Raw genomic sequence first — 16,134 nt, 5'->3', positions numbered from 1 at the left:
CTCACCCCCGGAAGTGCAGATTGCGCTTCCGGCAGCTGCTCTGGGCCGGGGGCGTGCGCCCTTCCTGGCTGCAGGAGGTCCTGCGCGCGGGAGGCGCGCGCGGGGTGAGTACCCCGCAAGGCTGTGACCGCTGGTGCGGGTCGGGGTGATTGTGTGGCCGCGTCGCGATGGGGTGAAGGGGAGCTGGCCCTTCGGTATCCAGGCCTCGGCCGCGCCCACCGCTGACAAGTCCCTTGTGCTCCAAGCCATCCATTGCGTGTGTGAGCGGGCCTCTGCTTCTGTTGTCCTCGCGACAGCTCCTCCTCCACATAAGGAGAAAACTAATGGCAAACAGCATGGCTCTGTGCACCCCGCGGCGGCAGGCGGCACCCTAGATCAGGCGTATCTATCCTGGGCTGATTTGTGGCGGAGTCCCTCTTGGTTGGATCGAGTTGCCCCAGGGGTTATAGGGAGGACAGGTTATGGCCTATCTTAGACCTAGGATCCTGGCAACTGGAGGTTCATCTCAAGGGCAGGAGGGCATAGCCCTTCCTCGGGTGTATCACATAATATGTTTCTTCTGCACAGAGCAGTTCTCTAGTACTGCCCTGCCCACCATGGCCAAACCAGCAAGCAAAGATTCAGGCTTGAAGGAGAAGTTCAAGACGCTGCTGGGACTGGGAACATCAAGGCCAAATCCCAGGTGTGCAGAAGGCAAACAGACGGAGTTTATCATCACATCGGAAATCTTGAGAGTGAGTGAGCAGCCTCTCTTTTGGCTAGCCCCGCACAAAGTGCAAGGAAGGCTGGGTTTGTCTGTCTGGGTTCTGTGGGAGATGAGTTGCTGGTGACTGTCTGCACAGGGCTGCTGTCCCCAGTACTATGGAGACATTTGCACGTCCTTCCTCAAGATCTTGGTGACTTGGCCTAGCACACTTGCTTTAGGATTTAGGTAATGAATGAACACTTACTTTGTCTAGGGTCATGGTGGATGCCCTGTACTCTCAGCACATGGGAGGCTGAGGAGATAGGATTATGAAGTTGGAGGCCAGCCTGGAGCAACGTAATTCTACACTAACCTGAGCAACAATACTGAGACCTAGTTTTCAAACTAATAAACAAACAAACCAGGAAAAAAAAAATGTTAGGCAGTGGGGGCACAGGCCTTTAATCCCAGAACTCTAGGAGGGAGAGGCAGGCAGATCTCTAAGTTTGAGGTCAGCCTGGTCTACAGGATTTCAGAACAGCCAGGGCTACACAGAAACTCTGTCTCAAAGAAGGCAAAAAACAAAACACAGAAAAGAAAGCCCACTTTTCTAGATGTGACCTGAAAATCATCCTTTTCCCAGGGTTAGGAATATGATGAGATATTAATTGCTGTCTCAAATTAAGTGTTTTGGTCCTGGAGATGTAGCAGCATACTGCTCTCACACGTGGTACCAAAGACCTCTAACTCAAGTTTGTCCACTTGTTTATTTACTTTTAATTTTTATTTTATGTGTATGAGTTTCTTTCTTTCTTTTTGAGACAGAGTTTCTCTGTGTAGCCCTGGCTGTCCTGGAACTTGTTCTGTAGACCAGGCTGGCCTCGAACTCGGAGAGATCCTCCTCGTTCTGCCTCCCAAGTGCTGGGATTAAAGGCGTGCGCCACCACTTTCCGTCTGTGTATGGGTTTCTTGCCTGTATGTATGTCTTACCCACAAGTAATTGTTGAACTTTTATACTTGGAACATTTTCCACTCATATACAAACCAAATACTCCTCATTGGATGAGGGTTGTAAATAAATGTGACACATCTGTATGCAGTAGGGTATAATTTAACAGACTCCTCATTGGATGAGGGTTGTAAATAAATGTGACACATCTGTATGCAGTGGGCTATGGTTTAACAGAAGAAAGCATCCAATAGTAACACATGCCCCAACATGAAGGAACATTGAAAACATGCCGCATGAAGGAAGCTGGTCATAGACAGCCTTATGCATGAGTTCAGTGTATGAAATATGTCCCGAACGTGAAATGTCCAGAATAGGCAAATCCACAGAGGAGGCTGTGGGAGCTGGAAGGAGGAAGGAATTGGTATGTGGTTTAAAACATTCTTGAAATACTGGAGATGATTGTAAGCATTGTAATAATCTTGAAGTTGCAGTTTAAAATTATTACAGTGGCCAGGCTGGTTGTTCATGCCCATAATCCCAGCACTTGGGAGTCTGAGGCAGGAAGACTACCTTCAGCTCATACATAGTCTGGGTCTGAGTTCCAGGCTAGCTAGGGTCACATAGAAGATACTATGAATAAATAAATAAAATTGTCATAATGCTATATGTAATGTGAGTTTTATCTAACAAAACTTTCAGTTAGGGAAACAAAGGTGCCTCTTGTCACTCCAAGAGCTGGAGAACTAAACTCTTCCATGAATTCTGGTCTACAGCTGGCCCGGTTTGATGGCGCACGCCTTTCATACCAGCACTGTGGAGGCAGAGGCAGGCAGATCTCTATGAGTTTGAAGCCAGACTTGTCCTCACAGTGAGTTCTGGGCCACCTAGGGCCACCTACACAACAAATAAAAACAAAATGAGAAAGGTCTACAGTTGGACGCGGCGGCTCTCCCTGTAGCCCCAGTACTTGTGAGGCTGAGGAGGAAGAATTGCCGAATGTTTAAGGTTGGCCGGGCTGTAATGTGAGTTCAAGGACAGGTGGTTTGTGACTGGCGGCTAAGTGGACCCTTTCTTTTTTTTTTTTTGGTTTTTCGAGACAGATTTTCTCCATGTAGTTTTGGTACCTCTCCTGGAACTCACTCTAGCCCAGGCTGGCTTCAAACTCACAGAGACCCGCCTGACTCTGCCACCATGGCCCGGCCCGGCTAAGTGGACCCTTTTCTAACCATGGCCCCCTTTCCTTTTTTCTGTTCTCTAGGAACTGAGTGGTGAATGTGGCCTCAACAATCGCATCCGTATGATAGCACAGATATGTGATGTGGCAAAAACTAAGAAATTTGAAGAGGTAGGTTTGCCTCAGTTATACCGCTGGAGTTGTGTGTTTTTTTTTATTTTTTTTTATTTTTTTTGGTTTTTCGAGACAGGGTTTCTCCGTGTAGCTTTGCGCCTTTCCTGGAACTCACTTGGTAGCCCAGGCTGGCCTCGAACTCACAGAGATCCGCCTGCCTCTGCCTCCCCAGAGTGTTGGGATTAAAGGCGTGTGCCACCACCGCCCAGCTATACCCCTGGAGTTGTGCATCCAGCTCCAGGCTGTTTAGAAGCTTCAGTTTGCTGTTGTTTCCTTGAGCTCTCTTTTTTTTGTTTCTGAGACTTGCTATGTAGTCCAGGCTGGCCTTGAACTTGATCTGGTCTCCTTCCTCTACCTCCAGTGTAATACAGGATTACAAGTGTATGTCAGACTGCTAGATTTCAGTGTTTATTGTTTTTTGTTTTTTTGAGATAGGGTTTCTCTGTGTAGCCCTGGCTGTCCTGGAACGTGCTTTGTAAACCAAGCTGGCCTGGAGCTCAGACATCTACCTGTCTTTGCCTCCTGAGTGCTGGGATTAAAGTCATACACCACCACTGAATTGTAATGATTCAGTTTTTACCATTTTAGAGAGATTTAAATTTTATCTTAGCGGTGTGGAAGCTTCTAGAAATGACCCAAATACAACCCTGAGAGACTTGTCTTGGTGACAGCAAGAGGGACGGGTTTCCCCCTGAATTCCTGGAAAGGGTTATGGATATGTATGTCTGCTCATCCACTTTTTTGGTGGGCAGGGGATTGAGGTTGAGGCAGGTGCTGGGCAGCAGTGGCTCACTCATTTAATCCCAGCACTTAGGAGGCAAAGGCAGGCAGATCTCTAAGTTTGAGGTCAGCCTCGTCTACAGAGTGAGTTCAAGGACAGTCAGGGTTACATAGTGAGACTCTGTCTCAGAAAAAGCAAAAAAAGAAAAGAGACAGGGACTCACCATGGCTCACCTAGAACTCACTGTGTAGGTCAGGCTGGCCTTGAACTTACACCCACATTCTCACCTCTCAGAACACATGGGATAAAGATTACCAGGTTAGGGTATGGCCTCAGAGAATAAATCAAGGCACACCAGTCTTGGTCACTCTTTAAGAAAGGCAGCTGGTTGATGGCATCAGGCAGCCTCACAGAACACACAAAGCTGGTTTATTTTGGTTCAATATTTTCAAATTTTTTTGATGTTATGTGTCCAGTGAACAGTTTTCCTTCTGGAAGTCAGAGCTGCCATACCACACCTGGGAGTTTCATCAGCCTTGTCCAGCATTTATGTGCGAGATTTAGGGGAAGATGCAGATCCACCAAGGGAAGTGACTTGCTACATACTCACCAGTTTTTCCAGATGTGTGTGATGTAGCTGGGACACCCCCCCCCACAACACACACACACATTGGGTCTCTCAAAGTAGATTCGTAACACTTAGCAGGGGTGACTCACACAGGAACACCTTAGAGGAAGGTTTCTGGGCAGGTGTGTGTTTAGGGCTGATCTGTGCTTATTCTGAGCACCATGATGCCTCTGAGTCTGAAGAGGTCTACAGGAGTTCCCTGGCAGTCTTGGGGAGGCTAGCACTGCTTACCTGTCCTGGCTGTTCTCCTTTCCCCAGCCTGTGACCTGGGGCCTGTATAGAGACTTGGCTGAATGCTGAGCATGGTAGTGCACGCCTTTAATCCCAGCACTCAGGAGGCAGAGGTGGGTGGATCTCTGTGAGTTCGAGGCCAGCTTGGCCTATAGAGCAAGTTTGCAGACAGCCAGGGCTACACAGAGAAACCCTGTCTTGAAAAACCAGAAAGAGAGAGAGAGACAGAGACAGAGAGACTTGGGTTTGGAATGGTCTCAGAGTCTGTGGTCACCAGTGCTGTTCTTAATTGAGGGGCTACGGTTCTTGGAGACCACACCCTTACCACTGGCCTCTCTTTGTTGTGGCAGCATGCCGTGGAGGCACTTTGGAAGGCTGTCTCAGACTTGCTACAGCCAGAGCGGCCACCAGAGGCCCGACATGCAGTTCTTGCCCTGTTGAAGGCCATCGTGCAGGGACAGGTAAGGAAGGGGCAGAGCTGGATGAGCCTGTGGGATGAAGGCAGGCCATCACTGTTTGGACTCCTGTCTTTGGGGGCCTGCCGGGGGCAGGGTCTAGTGGTTACAGAGGCTCTGGAGCCTAAGTGTGTGTGAGGACATCCTGGTGTCACAACTCATGGCTGGTGATCTTGGCCAGTCACTAGCTCCCTGCACCTCCACCTTACTGAGAGTAGAGACTGACAGCTGTATCTTTCTTCTGGGGATGGCACAGGGAAGTTCGTGCAGGATGTCTGGAGTACGGCCATTGTTAGCGTGCTCTTTTTGACCAGTTTTCCAGTTACGGCCACTTCCCCTGCTTATTAATCTCTAGCCACTTAGGTCTCAGCTGACCCTTTAATGCCCACGGCCCCTCTCTGTTCATTCCTGGACAGGTCTTCCTCTAGGCCACTCTCTTTCTGAATAGTCTGGCCTCTTAGGCTTCTCCTTACTCTTACTGTGCTCAGGCTGTGGTGTCTCCTAAGGGCTGTGGCACCTCTTCTGGGGTAGATCTTTGTCCCACATTATGAGTACACAGTTACCTACCCTGAACCTTGAGTTGGGCCAGAGCAGGAGCTTTATCGTCGTCACTCCTGTCTGCCTGTCCGTGACCAGAGCTTGATGCATTAGGTGGATTATGCATGCCAGTCAGCTGTTGGCCAGTGCCTCTGGCCGAGCCCTGTTTGAGCCCTGTGATATCGCTGACCTATCAATCATAGGTGCTTCTCGAGGGAAAACAGCATGCCTGGAGTCTTGGGAGCCAATGCAGCTTTTGGCTTTTTGATAGCTGTGTGGGAGATGCTGGCAGGACTCTGTTGACCTCATGGTTTTGTCTTTAGGGTGACCGTTTGGGGGTCCTCAGAGCTCTCTTCTTCAAAGTGATCAAGGACTATCCCTCCAATGAAGACCTCCATGAAAGGCTAGAAGTTTTTAAGGCCCTCACAGACAATGGAAGGCACATTACATACTTGGAAGAGGAACTGGGTAGGTGCCATACAGAGCATAAGGTTCCTCTGGCCTTGGGAATCAGAGATCTCTGGGATGAGGAACCCCCCCTCCCCAACCTGGAGGAGTGCTGCAGTTTATGAGGTGACCTGCAGGGAGCATGGGACTCTTGTCCCTGCTCATCTGGATTCTTTTGTCCTGGGGGCTGATTACAGATGCACTCATGGGATCCACTCAAGACTTGTTGCTTGAAGCCTTTGCCCGGCAGGGCCAGACGGTGCCTTTGAGATGGGTGGTGGTGCATTTGTCTTTGGAGAGGGTGCTGCTGACCTGGTCTCAACCTAAGTGCCTGGCTCCTGTCTTCCTTGTTACCAGTGGGTCTGTAATGTCACTGCTGCGTTAATGTTGCTTGACATCCCACCCTCGTTTCTGCCCTCCCTTCCTCCCGTTATATGACAGGTTTCAGTAAGGTTAAGACCTTGTTTCCCTTTGGTGAGGGAAAATGGAAAGATTGGGGAGTAATTCAGTGTGGGCCCATCCTGATGCCTGGAAGTGGGCCTCCGCAGTGGGTCTGCCTCTGGACGGGAGTCACTGAGTTTGCCGTCAGATTTTCTCAGGCTGTGTGGCCTGTAGCCTTGCCTGTGTCTATCCAGAGGTTCTTGTGGGGTGGGCACTTCTTAAGAACCTGCCGTGGTGGTGGCACACACCTTTAATCCCCGCACTTGGGAGGCAGAGCCAGGTGGATCTCTGTGAGTTCGAGGCCAGCCTGGGCTACAGAGCAAGATCCAGGACAGGCACCAAAACTACACAGAGAATCCCTGTCTTGGAAGGAAAAAAAGAAAGAAAGAAAAAGAAAAGAACCTGCCTCCTGAGCAATTGTAATGTCTGTGCCCTGTCATGGAGTCAGGCCTTGAATGGAATGCTTGCTTCTGCCGGGTGGTGGTGGCGCACGCCTTTAATCCCAGCACTTGGGAGGCAGAGACAGGTGGATCTCCGAGTTGGAGGTCACCTGGTCTACAGAGCGAGATCCAGGACAGCCAGGGCTGCACAGAGAAACCTGTCTCGAGAAACCAAACTAAACTAAAATGAAAGGAGCGCTTGCTTCTATCAACTCCGCGCAGGGCTTGCTCAGACTCCTGTCGAGCCTCCTTGGGTCTAGCATGTTGCAGGAACAGGGTGCAGCCTCGTTCTCCTGGGGAGGAAGAATATAGCTTCTGCTTTTCTCCTGCAGCAGAGTTTGTCCTGCAGTGGATGGATGTCGGCTTGTCCTCAGAATTCCTTCTGGTACTCGTGAATCTTGTCAAATTCAACAGCTGTTACCTTGACGAATACATTGCATCAATGGTTCAGTAAGTAAAAAAATGAAGTAAGGGCTGGGATGCAGCTGAGTGTCAGAGCTGTTGCTAGCATGCCAGAGACCCTGGATTCCACCCCAGCTCCAGAAGAAAGAAAAGAACCTTAATGTTACTTTGGTGACTGTCCTACTGTCTTGGGTCTTAAGCTTAGCTCTGCAGGGTGAATAAAGTGGTGAAACTGCCAGATAGGAGGTTGGCAGTGAACATAGCCATATATATATATATATATATATTTAAAGATTTATTTATTATGTATACAATATTCTGTTTGCGTGTGTCCCTGCAGGCCAGAAGAGGGCGCCAGATCTCATTACAGATGGTTGTGAGCCACTATGTGGATGCTGGGAATTGAACTCAGAACCTCTGGAAGAACAGCCAGTGTTCTTAACCGCTGAGCCACCTCTCCAGCCCATATTTTTATTTTTATATTTTCCTTTTTTATTGTGTTTGCACATGTGCCATGGCTCATGCGTGGAGGTCAGAGGACAACTGTGAAGTCTGTGTTTTTCCTTCCTACTTTTGTGTATGTTCTGAGGAGAAAACTCAAGTCTCTAGGTCTGTGGAGGAAGTTCCCACTGAGCCGGCTCGCCAGCCCCACTTAGTCATTTTTTTTTTTTTTTTTTTTTTTTTTTTTATGTTGTGGTTGATTTTTAGACAGGGTCACACTATATAGTCCTGGCTGTCTTGGAACTCACTCTGTAGACCAGGCTGGCCTCCAACTCAGACTGATCCCCCTGCCTCTGCCTCCTGAGGGCTGGGATTAAAGTGTGTGTGCCACCATTGCCCAGCTTTTTGTCATTTTTTAAAAAATTTTATTTTAATTAATTTATTCATGTATATGGGTGTTTTGCCTGCATACATGTCTGTGCACCGTGTGTATGCAGTGCCTGCAGAGACCAGAAGAGGGCATCAGATCCCCTGGTCCTGGAGTTATAGATGTTTGAAAGCCACTATTTGGGTTCTAGGAACTGAACCTGAGTCTTCCAGAAGAGCAGACTGTGCTCTTAACCTCTGAGCCCTAATTTTTTTTTAGATCATTTTGTATATATCCATGAAAGTAGAGGCTTTCTCCTACTTACACCATGCACTCAACACTAGGCCTGTGGCTGGCACAGGGTAGGTACACTGTGGACAAGCCATTTAAATAACTGATACTACACATTGAACAAAAATGAAATACCGTCCCAGAGTCTTCCGGGAAACACTATTTGGACTGACTTTGGTGGTTTTTTTGTGTTTGTTTTTCTCCTCTAGCATGATTTGTCTGTTATGCATCCAGACAGTGTCTTCTGTGGACATTGAGGTCAGTAACTCTCAGCTTTATTTTTGGGAGGCTGGGGTGTGATGTCAAGCCCTGTTTGCCATTCTCTGGCTGTGTGGATTCTGGAGGCTGCTCAGGCCGCTGACCTGTAGGAGTGTACAGTTGGGTTGTCTACATCACGGAGTGACAGCTTAGGATGTGATGGTGTGTAATGGGACCTCCCAAGTGCACACTCACTCTTGCTCACTTGCACTATGGTTCCTACAGAGGCTGCTTGGGCAGTAGGGAGGAAGGTAGGGGTTGGGGGCCCCAGCACGATGCTCTGCCCCTTCTGTAGGTGTCCTTGCAAGTGCTGGATGCTGTGGTCTGCTATAACTGCCTGCCAGCTGAGAGCCTCCCCCTGTTCATTATCACCCTCTGCCGCACCATCAATGTCAAGGAGCTGTGCGAGCCTTGCTGGAAGGTGGGTGTCTCCTGGGCGATTTCGGGCAGCTCCTTCCCCAGGAAATGTCTGCTGCCAGCACCTGACAGGACAGGGCTGTGTTGTCTGCAGTGAATGCTGCTAGACTTTTGGGATCACCAGGCAGTGACCCATTGAGGGCGTCTTGTTGGCCATTTGAGGTGGTTGAGCTGAAACCCAGGTTTGGGAGATGTTTTGAGGGTCTGGGTTTTGCATTTGGAAGGAGGACACAGTGAGCTAGTTTCATGGTGGGACTGCAGAGCAGTATCCATTGCTAGGCAGGCAGAGGCTGGGGCTGCTTCCCCTGGAGCCCAGGGCATCTGAGAGTTAACCCTTGTGGTGTGTGTTTTCTGTCTCCCAGCTGATGCGGAATCTTCTAGGCACCCACCTGGGCCACAGCGCCATCTACACCATGTGCCGCATCCTGGAGGACAGGCGAGTGTGAGCATGCCTGCCGAGGGGCCTGCTGAGGGGCCTGCCGAGGGGCCTGCTGAGGATGGGTGGGTAGGATCAGGGGGAAGCTTTAGACTAAGCCTGGCTACCATTGATGAGCTTGGGGTTTTCCTGTTCCTTTTGGGTAGCTGTTCTCCAATGTGGATCTGACTGCCATCTTCTGCTTCTACCAGTCCAATCAGGATGTTCACATTTAGACTCCAGGCTTTCTTTCCAGCCCTGATGGCCATAGTGTGGCCTCCTTCCTCCCCTGCTACAAATCTAGATTTATGGCACTGACTTGATGTTGACCTCACCTTCACCCCTGTAGCCAAGCCATTATAAGTCTTGATGCCTTTGTCCCAGGGGTGGCTCAGATTGCCCACTGTCGGGTGGACCAACACCAGAGCCCCCTTTTTGCCGCTCCCTGAGCTTATCACCGCTCTTGAAGCTCACTGTTGTATCGCACCAAACGGGGTTTCTCTTACACAGACCTGACCGTGTTGCCCTTTGTCTGAAATCATAATGGTCTCTCCTGTGAAACAGACCCAGGGGATGTCTTTTTTATTGAAGGAGGGAGGAGGTCTTACATACAGGCTTACAGCACAGTGGGAGAACCCCGGAGGGCAGAAGTTCGCTACCGATGCTTTACAATCTTGCATCTAAGCTGTTAACGCCCAATATGCAGGATACACAGACAAGGAACTTCCCTTAAGCATTCAGGAGGGTGGAACCCAGGGGATGTTTACCCTATCTTAGTCCCATAAACCTCTTGCCTTTTCTTTCTTGGTATTCTCCCTCCTGCTAAGGGTCTACATATACACTTTACTCATGGTAAAATGTTCTTCCTACCTGTGCTGAGTCCTGAATGTTCTATGAGGTCCTGATGTGGTGGTTAGCTGCCTGGCTTCTTGGAGTAGTTTTCACGATGTCCACGGCCTCTCAGCTGTGATTTCAGATGTAGCATTGTGGGATTCTTGAGTCTCTATTCCACCATGGGGTCTTGTCCCTCACTCACATTGGAGTTCCTTTGTCGAATGTGAACCATAACCCGTGGCGATCAGCAGTGGCCATCTGAACACGTTGTGGAGGAATTGTAGTTGCCTGACTCTATTTCCCTGTGCATGTCCCCAGTTACGCTTCTGCACCATAAGTGCAAGGTGTCTCCAGGGCTCTACCTTGGGCCCCACACTGACCTGGGACTCTGCTCACATCCGTCTCCTGGGAACATTTTCAGATCGTACATGGAGGATGCCCCGCTGCTGAGAGGAGCCGTGTTCTTTGTAGGGATGGCACTCTGGGGAGCTCACCGACTCTATTCTCTCAAGAACTCCCCCACATCTGTGTTGCCATCTTTTTATGAGGTAAAGGGTTTTCTGTACCGCAGTGGGCTGGGAAGAGTGGGAGAGCTCACATCAGGTTTGCCCCCTTGTCTGGCTGGAGCTTACTGGGCTGCAGCTGAGCAGCTGCTTCTAGTCCTTGGCTTGTAACTGTGGATGAGAGTCGGGGCTATGAACAGGTTTATTCTCAAGATGTCTTATCACCAGGCGGTGGTGGCAGACACCTTTAATCCCAGCACTCAGGAGGCAGAGGCAGGCGGATCTGTGAGTTCGAGGCCAGCTTGGTCTACAGAGTGAGTTCCAGGACAGGCTCCAAAGCTACACAGAGAAACCCTGTCTCGGGGGAAAAAAAAAAAGAAAGAAAGAAGAAAAACATTTTATCTTATGAATTTTATCTCTTGCCTGTTAGTGTTGCCCCTGGGACAGCCTTCCTCCTCTCAGTGCTGGGCCCGGTTTGTCAAGTAGTAATCTTGCATCTCTGGATGATGTCCACTGCATTGCTTCTGTTCTGGATACCCTGTGGTGTCCAGAGGTTCCTGGATGTGCTTGTAGTTAGTTTTCATGGCTCCTGGTGAGCTGGGATCCTCATCTTAGAGCAGAACTGCTCAGACAGACTGCTTTTCACCTGGCTGTACAGGCTCCTGATCTGCAGGGGTCTTGCAGGGCTGGTGCGGGGTGTGGTCTTGGCACATTACATTGCTTGCCCCAGAACTCAGCACCTGCCGGTTTGTGCTGTGACAGCACCCCTGGTCTAGAATTTGAAGTTACTGACTCCAAGTGAGGCCTTTTGAAGGTAGGGGCTTTGAGTCTTGGGTTTTACACAACAGATTCCTTTCTGGGCTCCACATGTGCTTTGTGGGCATGTGGGGATGTGCTACACATCCATGCATCTTACACTCGGCTCTAAGACAGGATGCGGGGGACTTCCTCTATGTGAGCAAAACCCAGCCGACCAACCCTCTGTGCCCCGTCTCACTGTGTTTCAGGCCATGACCTGTCCTAACGAGGTGGTGTCATATGAGATTGTTCTGTCCATAACAAGACTCATCAAGAAGTACAGAAAGGAGCTCCAGGCTGTGACGTGGGATATTCTGCTGGACATTATTGAAAGGCTGCTTCAGCAACTCCAGGTAAGGCAGGAATGCCAGAAAGCACTAGGACCCCAGGCAGGCAGGCTTGTCCCTGGTGCGAGGCATGCATGCATCCCTTCTGTGCATTTGGGCCTTTCTTCGGGTCCGAGAGCTGGTGTCGCTGTTTGCTGGTGGTTCTTGGTGGGGCTCATTTGTCTTCCATTGAAGGACAGATCTTGTTTCTCCAAGCGTGCTCCATTATTTTGGCTCTAGAGAGGAATGGGCAGTAGGTGAGCAAGGCTGAGCTGGTTGTCCAAGGCAGATGAAGTGATGGGGCAGTCGCCTCCATGCTTGAGCAGGCCCTGAGGCAGTCTCCAGAGCACCCCACTGCCATTGTGACTTTGGAGGACATTATTAGTGAGAGCTGAACACAGCTAAAGGAAACACCAGGGCCATACATTCCCATGAACGCAGTGGGGGCTGAGGTCATCGCCCAGCATGAGCTTAGCCTGGGACAGCTGATGATAAGGACATGCCAGTGGAAGGGAGGATGGACTTGGTAAGGTCCAAGTTGAGTTGTTGTTGGTTGGTCAAGTGGACTGACCAGGAGGTGCTTTGGGCTTAGTGGAGGAGGGAGGAGGCCGCACTCCGGAAACTGAAAGGTGCTGGAACCTGGGAGAAGCGTGCAAGGGTTTGGGGGTGTAGTATTTTCACCTCCTGTTTGCTCTCCTTTCCAGACCAGGTTTTATAGGCTCCCACTCCATTCCTGTGGTAGGAAATGGGCCATAGCAATGGTTTCCATATCTCTCAGATAGCCTAGCTCAAGTGTGTGTATGTGTGCGGGGGATGGGGGGGTGGGGGGGGCGTTGCATGGGTGTGTTTGTATGTAGCTCCTCTCAGGCTGGGTTCAGAGGGTAAAGGAAATGAGTTTATGTGGTCTGTCTTGGTACTACAGAGCCTGGACAGCCCAGAACTCAGGACTATCGTCCATGACCTGCTAACCACTGTGGAGGAACTCTGTGACCAGAATGAGTTCCACGGCTCTCAGGAAAGATACTATGAACTGGTGGAGAGCTATGCCGATCAGAGACCCGTAAGGACCCTTCCTGGTGGGGCTGTGGAGAATGGTTCCCATGGTTTCTGATTTTCAAGTATAAGATGGACAGGTTCCTATGTCCTGGATCTGTGCTCTAGCTGGAAGCCTGGCAGGCATCAGCTAGCAGGCTTGTGTGGGTTTGTTAAAGGGCTTTGTGCTAGCCTAACCATTCATTTCCTCCCACCTGTGTGGGGGGAGGTTCTGGTTGGTTCTGCGGAGACCAGTTCCCCCAGAGGGCAGCAGTCACTTTATCAGGATTACTCTCTTACTGCCAGGCTGTTCCCTGGGTTTGACATGAATTTCTCACTTCCAGATCTTTGTTTTTGCTAATTCCCTACCGGCCGTGAGGCAGCTAATCTCTGAGCAAAGTGGCTTCTCCGGGTCATCGGCCCAGAGCAGGTTGGAGCATCTGCAGAAGGGCCGGGGACTCGCTGACCTTGAATTGTTTCCTTTGGCAGGAGTCTTCTCTCTTAAACTTGATATCCTACAGAGCCCAGTCCATCCACCCGGCCAAGGATGGCTGGATCCAGAACTTGCAGCTGTTGATGGACAGGTTCTTCAGGTAGCGGGGCCTCTGTGATCCCTTGTCACCAGGGGCCTGTCCAGGCTCTCAGGGAGATCCTGCAGAATCGCAGTTGTTGATGAGTGGGAAGGTTGGCCTTCCACTGGGACAGCGTCCTCGTGTCCACACGGTGGTTCACAAAGACGGCCTCTCGGAAGGCAGCCCCGTTCCTAGGTCTCGGTCAGGCTGTTGATGGATTCCATGAGGGTAGTCCAGTGCGCGTGTCCGGGGGTGCGGGAGGTCTCAGCCAGCTGAAGCAGGTTTGCTCCTCTCCCAGGAACGAATGCCGCAGTGCCGTGCGCATCAAGGTGCTGGACGTGCTCTCCTTTGTGCTGCTAATCAACAGGCAGTTCTACGAGGTGTGCATTCGTGTGTGTGTGTGTGTGTGTGTGTGTGTGTGTGTGTGTGTGTGTGTGCTGGGGGGGGTTCGTGCTGCTTATCAACAGGCAGTTCTACGAGGTGTGCATTCCTGTGTGTGTGTGTGTGTGTGTGTGTGTGCTGGGGGGGGGCTCTGGGTTCACCCCACTGGGACCTTGGACACGCTCCAGCTGAACTGCTTTCTCTTGGGGGTCCTCCTGGCCCCCCTTTATGGCATGCTTCCAGCTGGCTTTCTCCCTCCCTGTGCACTCAATGGTTTATTTATCTTGTGGTTCTACTACAGTCCCGTCCATCCTTGCTCAGGGTGGAGCTCAGTGCTCTTTCAGAAAGGCCCTCTGGACTCGCTGTTCTCTCCTACCAGAGTTGGTCTTTATGTATCCTCTTCCTGTTGTCTTTTCCCAGTCCCAGCTCTCCTCACAGTGTCCGATGTCAGGGTTTCCTTTTGCCCAACACATACATACACTTGTACTGATACATGGCCCTCCTCTGAGGAGGGTTCTTTGTATATGTGTGGTTTGGAGATGGAATCCAGGGTCTTCCAAAGGCTAAAGGAAGTGTCTGTCATTGTCCAGCTTTTCTGCAGTCTTTAGTGACACCTTAACTGCTTTGGGTCTGTTGCTTGGAGGAGTCACAGTGTGTCACTGAGGTGTGCCCCGCTGTGGGATTGGAAGCTCACCTTTTCCAACTTGTGCCCAATGCAGGAGGAACTGATTAACTCGGTGGTCATCTCTCAGCTCTCCCACATCCCTGAGGATAAAGACCACCAGGTCCGAAAGCTGGCCACCCAGCTGCTGGTGGACCTGGCCGAGGGCTGCCACACTCACCACTTCAACAGTCTGCTGGACATCATTGAAAAAGTGAGAACCATCTAGATGTCTGGGCTGGTGTGGACAAAGCCCCGGGGACAGAGCATCCCTTGGATTCTGCCCCATTCTTACCGCTGTGACTGGTGGCTGTTTCCATGGGCAGGGGCATTCCTCCCAGCAGAGATGTGTGATGTCAAGAGGCCGTGTTGAGCCACCTTGCTGCCTGGCCAGTGCCCTGCCTGCAGCACCTCGCAAATGAGTATTTTGTCATTCTCAGGGATCGGGGCTGGACATCTGAAGAGTAATAGCACAGAGATGGGATGCAGGGCTGTGGCCCTCCTCCTGCCTGCATACTCACTTTGCTTTGAGATTTGAAATGTAGTTTGTGAACAGTCACTGTGTAAAAGTGTATCTGCCCTTCTGAGAAGTACAGGAGAAGGGGTTTTTGGTAGAGTTAGATCTGTGGGTAATCGCCAGGGATCCCTGAATTTGGAAACTATGTGTTGGTCTCTTGGAAGGTGATGGCACGCTCTCTTTCTCCACCCCTGGATCTGGAAGAAAGGGACGTGGCAGTGTACTCGGCCTCCCTGGAGGATGTGAAGACTGCGGTCCTGGGGCTCCTGGTCATCCTGCAGGTGGGTGCTCTGGAAGGGAGAGAAGACAAGTTTTTTGTGCACTCTTGCTGGAAACTTCTCTAAAGAGGTGTATCTCCTGGAAGACCCAGCTCTGACAGGGTTACAGGGCTTGGGTGGTAAGAATGGCCAGCAGTATGGAGATGTGATCAAGGGCCTGCAGTGTGCAGTAAGTCCTTCGCTGTTTACAGCTGTTTAGTCTGTGCTGCCCAGAGCCACCTCTGTATTCCTGTATTCCTTGTTCCCACTCCAGCTGCTGTGTAGAGAAAGCCCAGGCTTGCGCTATAGCTGTTTCCATTTTGAGAGAGCTTTATTGGGATTACTTCACATATCATATAATTCCTTCCATTTACAATGAAGAACTCTTTGGTTACAAATATGTTCGCAAGGCTGTGTAGCTGTCCCCACAATCAACCTGGGCTATATAATGAGACGCTGCATCCGCATAATACACATGTGAGGAGCTGTCACAGGTTTGGTTTGGTTTGGTTTTGTGTTGTTTTTTAGTGTGTTTGTTGTGTGTGAGTGGACACACATCATGCCACAGTGTGCACTTGGAGGTTAGAGTACAGCTTGAGGTGACAGTCCTCGTCGTCCACCTTATCTGAGACAGTCTCTCGTTCACCACTGACTGCTCCCAGCAGCCGGCCTAGGAGCTTGCAGGGACTTGCAGGGACGCTCCTGTCTCTGCCGCAGTCTTCTCACAGGAGCTCCGGAGTACAGCTGTGTGCTGCCACAGCCCGCTGTGTGGGTTCT

General features: G+C 50.6%; 1 protein-coding gene across 19 annotated transcripts in view; it reads left to right on the top strand.

Annotated features, from left to right (window-relative positions):
- Positions 1 to 8: 8 nt before the first annotated feature.
- Tsc2 (TSC complex subunit 2) overlaps positions 9 to 16,134 on the top strand; it is a 35,253-nt gene continuing 19,127 nt past the window's right edge. For 5 of the 19 annotated variants that reach the window (XM_028853920.2, XM_028853917.2, XM_028853910.2 and 2 more), the window contains exons 1-16: positions 14 to 104; positions 568 to 734; positions 2,896 to 2,982; positions 4,916 to 5,026; positions 5,881 to 6,025; positions 7,218 to 7,335; positions 8,596 to 8,644; positions 8,940 to 9,065; positions 9,424 to 9,497; positions 10,732 to 10,858; positions 11,821 to 11,964; positions 12,860 to 12,997; positions 13,459 to 13,562; positions 13,840 to 13,921; positions 14,642 to 14,797; positions 15,265 to 15,381. In XM_028853920.2, the coding sequence (XP_028709753.1) occupies positions 597 to 734; positions 2,896 to 2,982; positions 4,916 to 5,026; positions 5,881 to 6,025; positions 7,218 to 7,335; positions 8,596 to 8,644; positions 8,940 to 9,065; positions 9,424 to 9,497; positions 10,732 to 10,858; positions 11,821 to 11,964; positions 12,860 to 12,997; positions 13,459 to 13,562; positions 13,840 to 13,921; positions 14,642 to 14,797; positions 15,265 to 15,381 (1,716 nt within the window). In that variant the 5' untranslated portion in view covers positions 14 to 104; positions 568 to 596. Of the gene's footprint in view, positions 105 to 567; positions 735 to 2,895; positions 2,983 to 4,915; positions 5,027 to 5,880; positions 6,026 to 7,217; positions 7,336 to 8,595; positions 8,645 to 8,939; positions 9,066 to 9,423; positions 9,504 to 10,731; positions 10,859 to 11,820; positions 11,965 to 12,859; positions 12,998 to 13,458; positions 13,563 to 13,839; positions 13,922 to 14,641; positions 14,798 to 15,264; positions 15,382 to 16,134 lie in introns of all 19 variants that reach the window. The other 14 variants (XM_028853913.2, XM_028853912.2, XM_028853909.2 and 11 more) reach the window with 9 other exon arrangements.

This window comes from Peromyscus leucopus, chromosome 8b (assembly GCF_004664715.2).
Source record: "Peromyscus leucopus breed LL Stock chromosome 8b, UCI_PerLeu_2.1, whole genome shotgun sequence".
Classification (NCBI taxonomy): domain Eukaryota; kingdom Metazoa; phylum Chordata; class Mammalia; order Rodentia; family Cricetidae; genus Peromyscus; species Peromyscus leucopus.
Note: the sequence above shows the minus strand (reverse complement) of the source record. Positions and strands in the feature narration are given on the sequence as shown.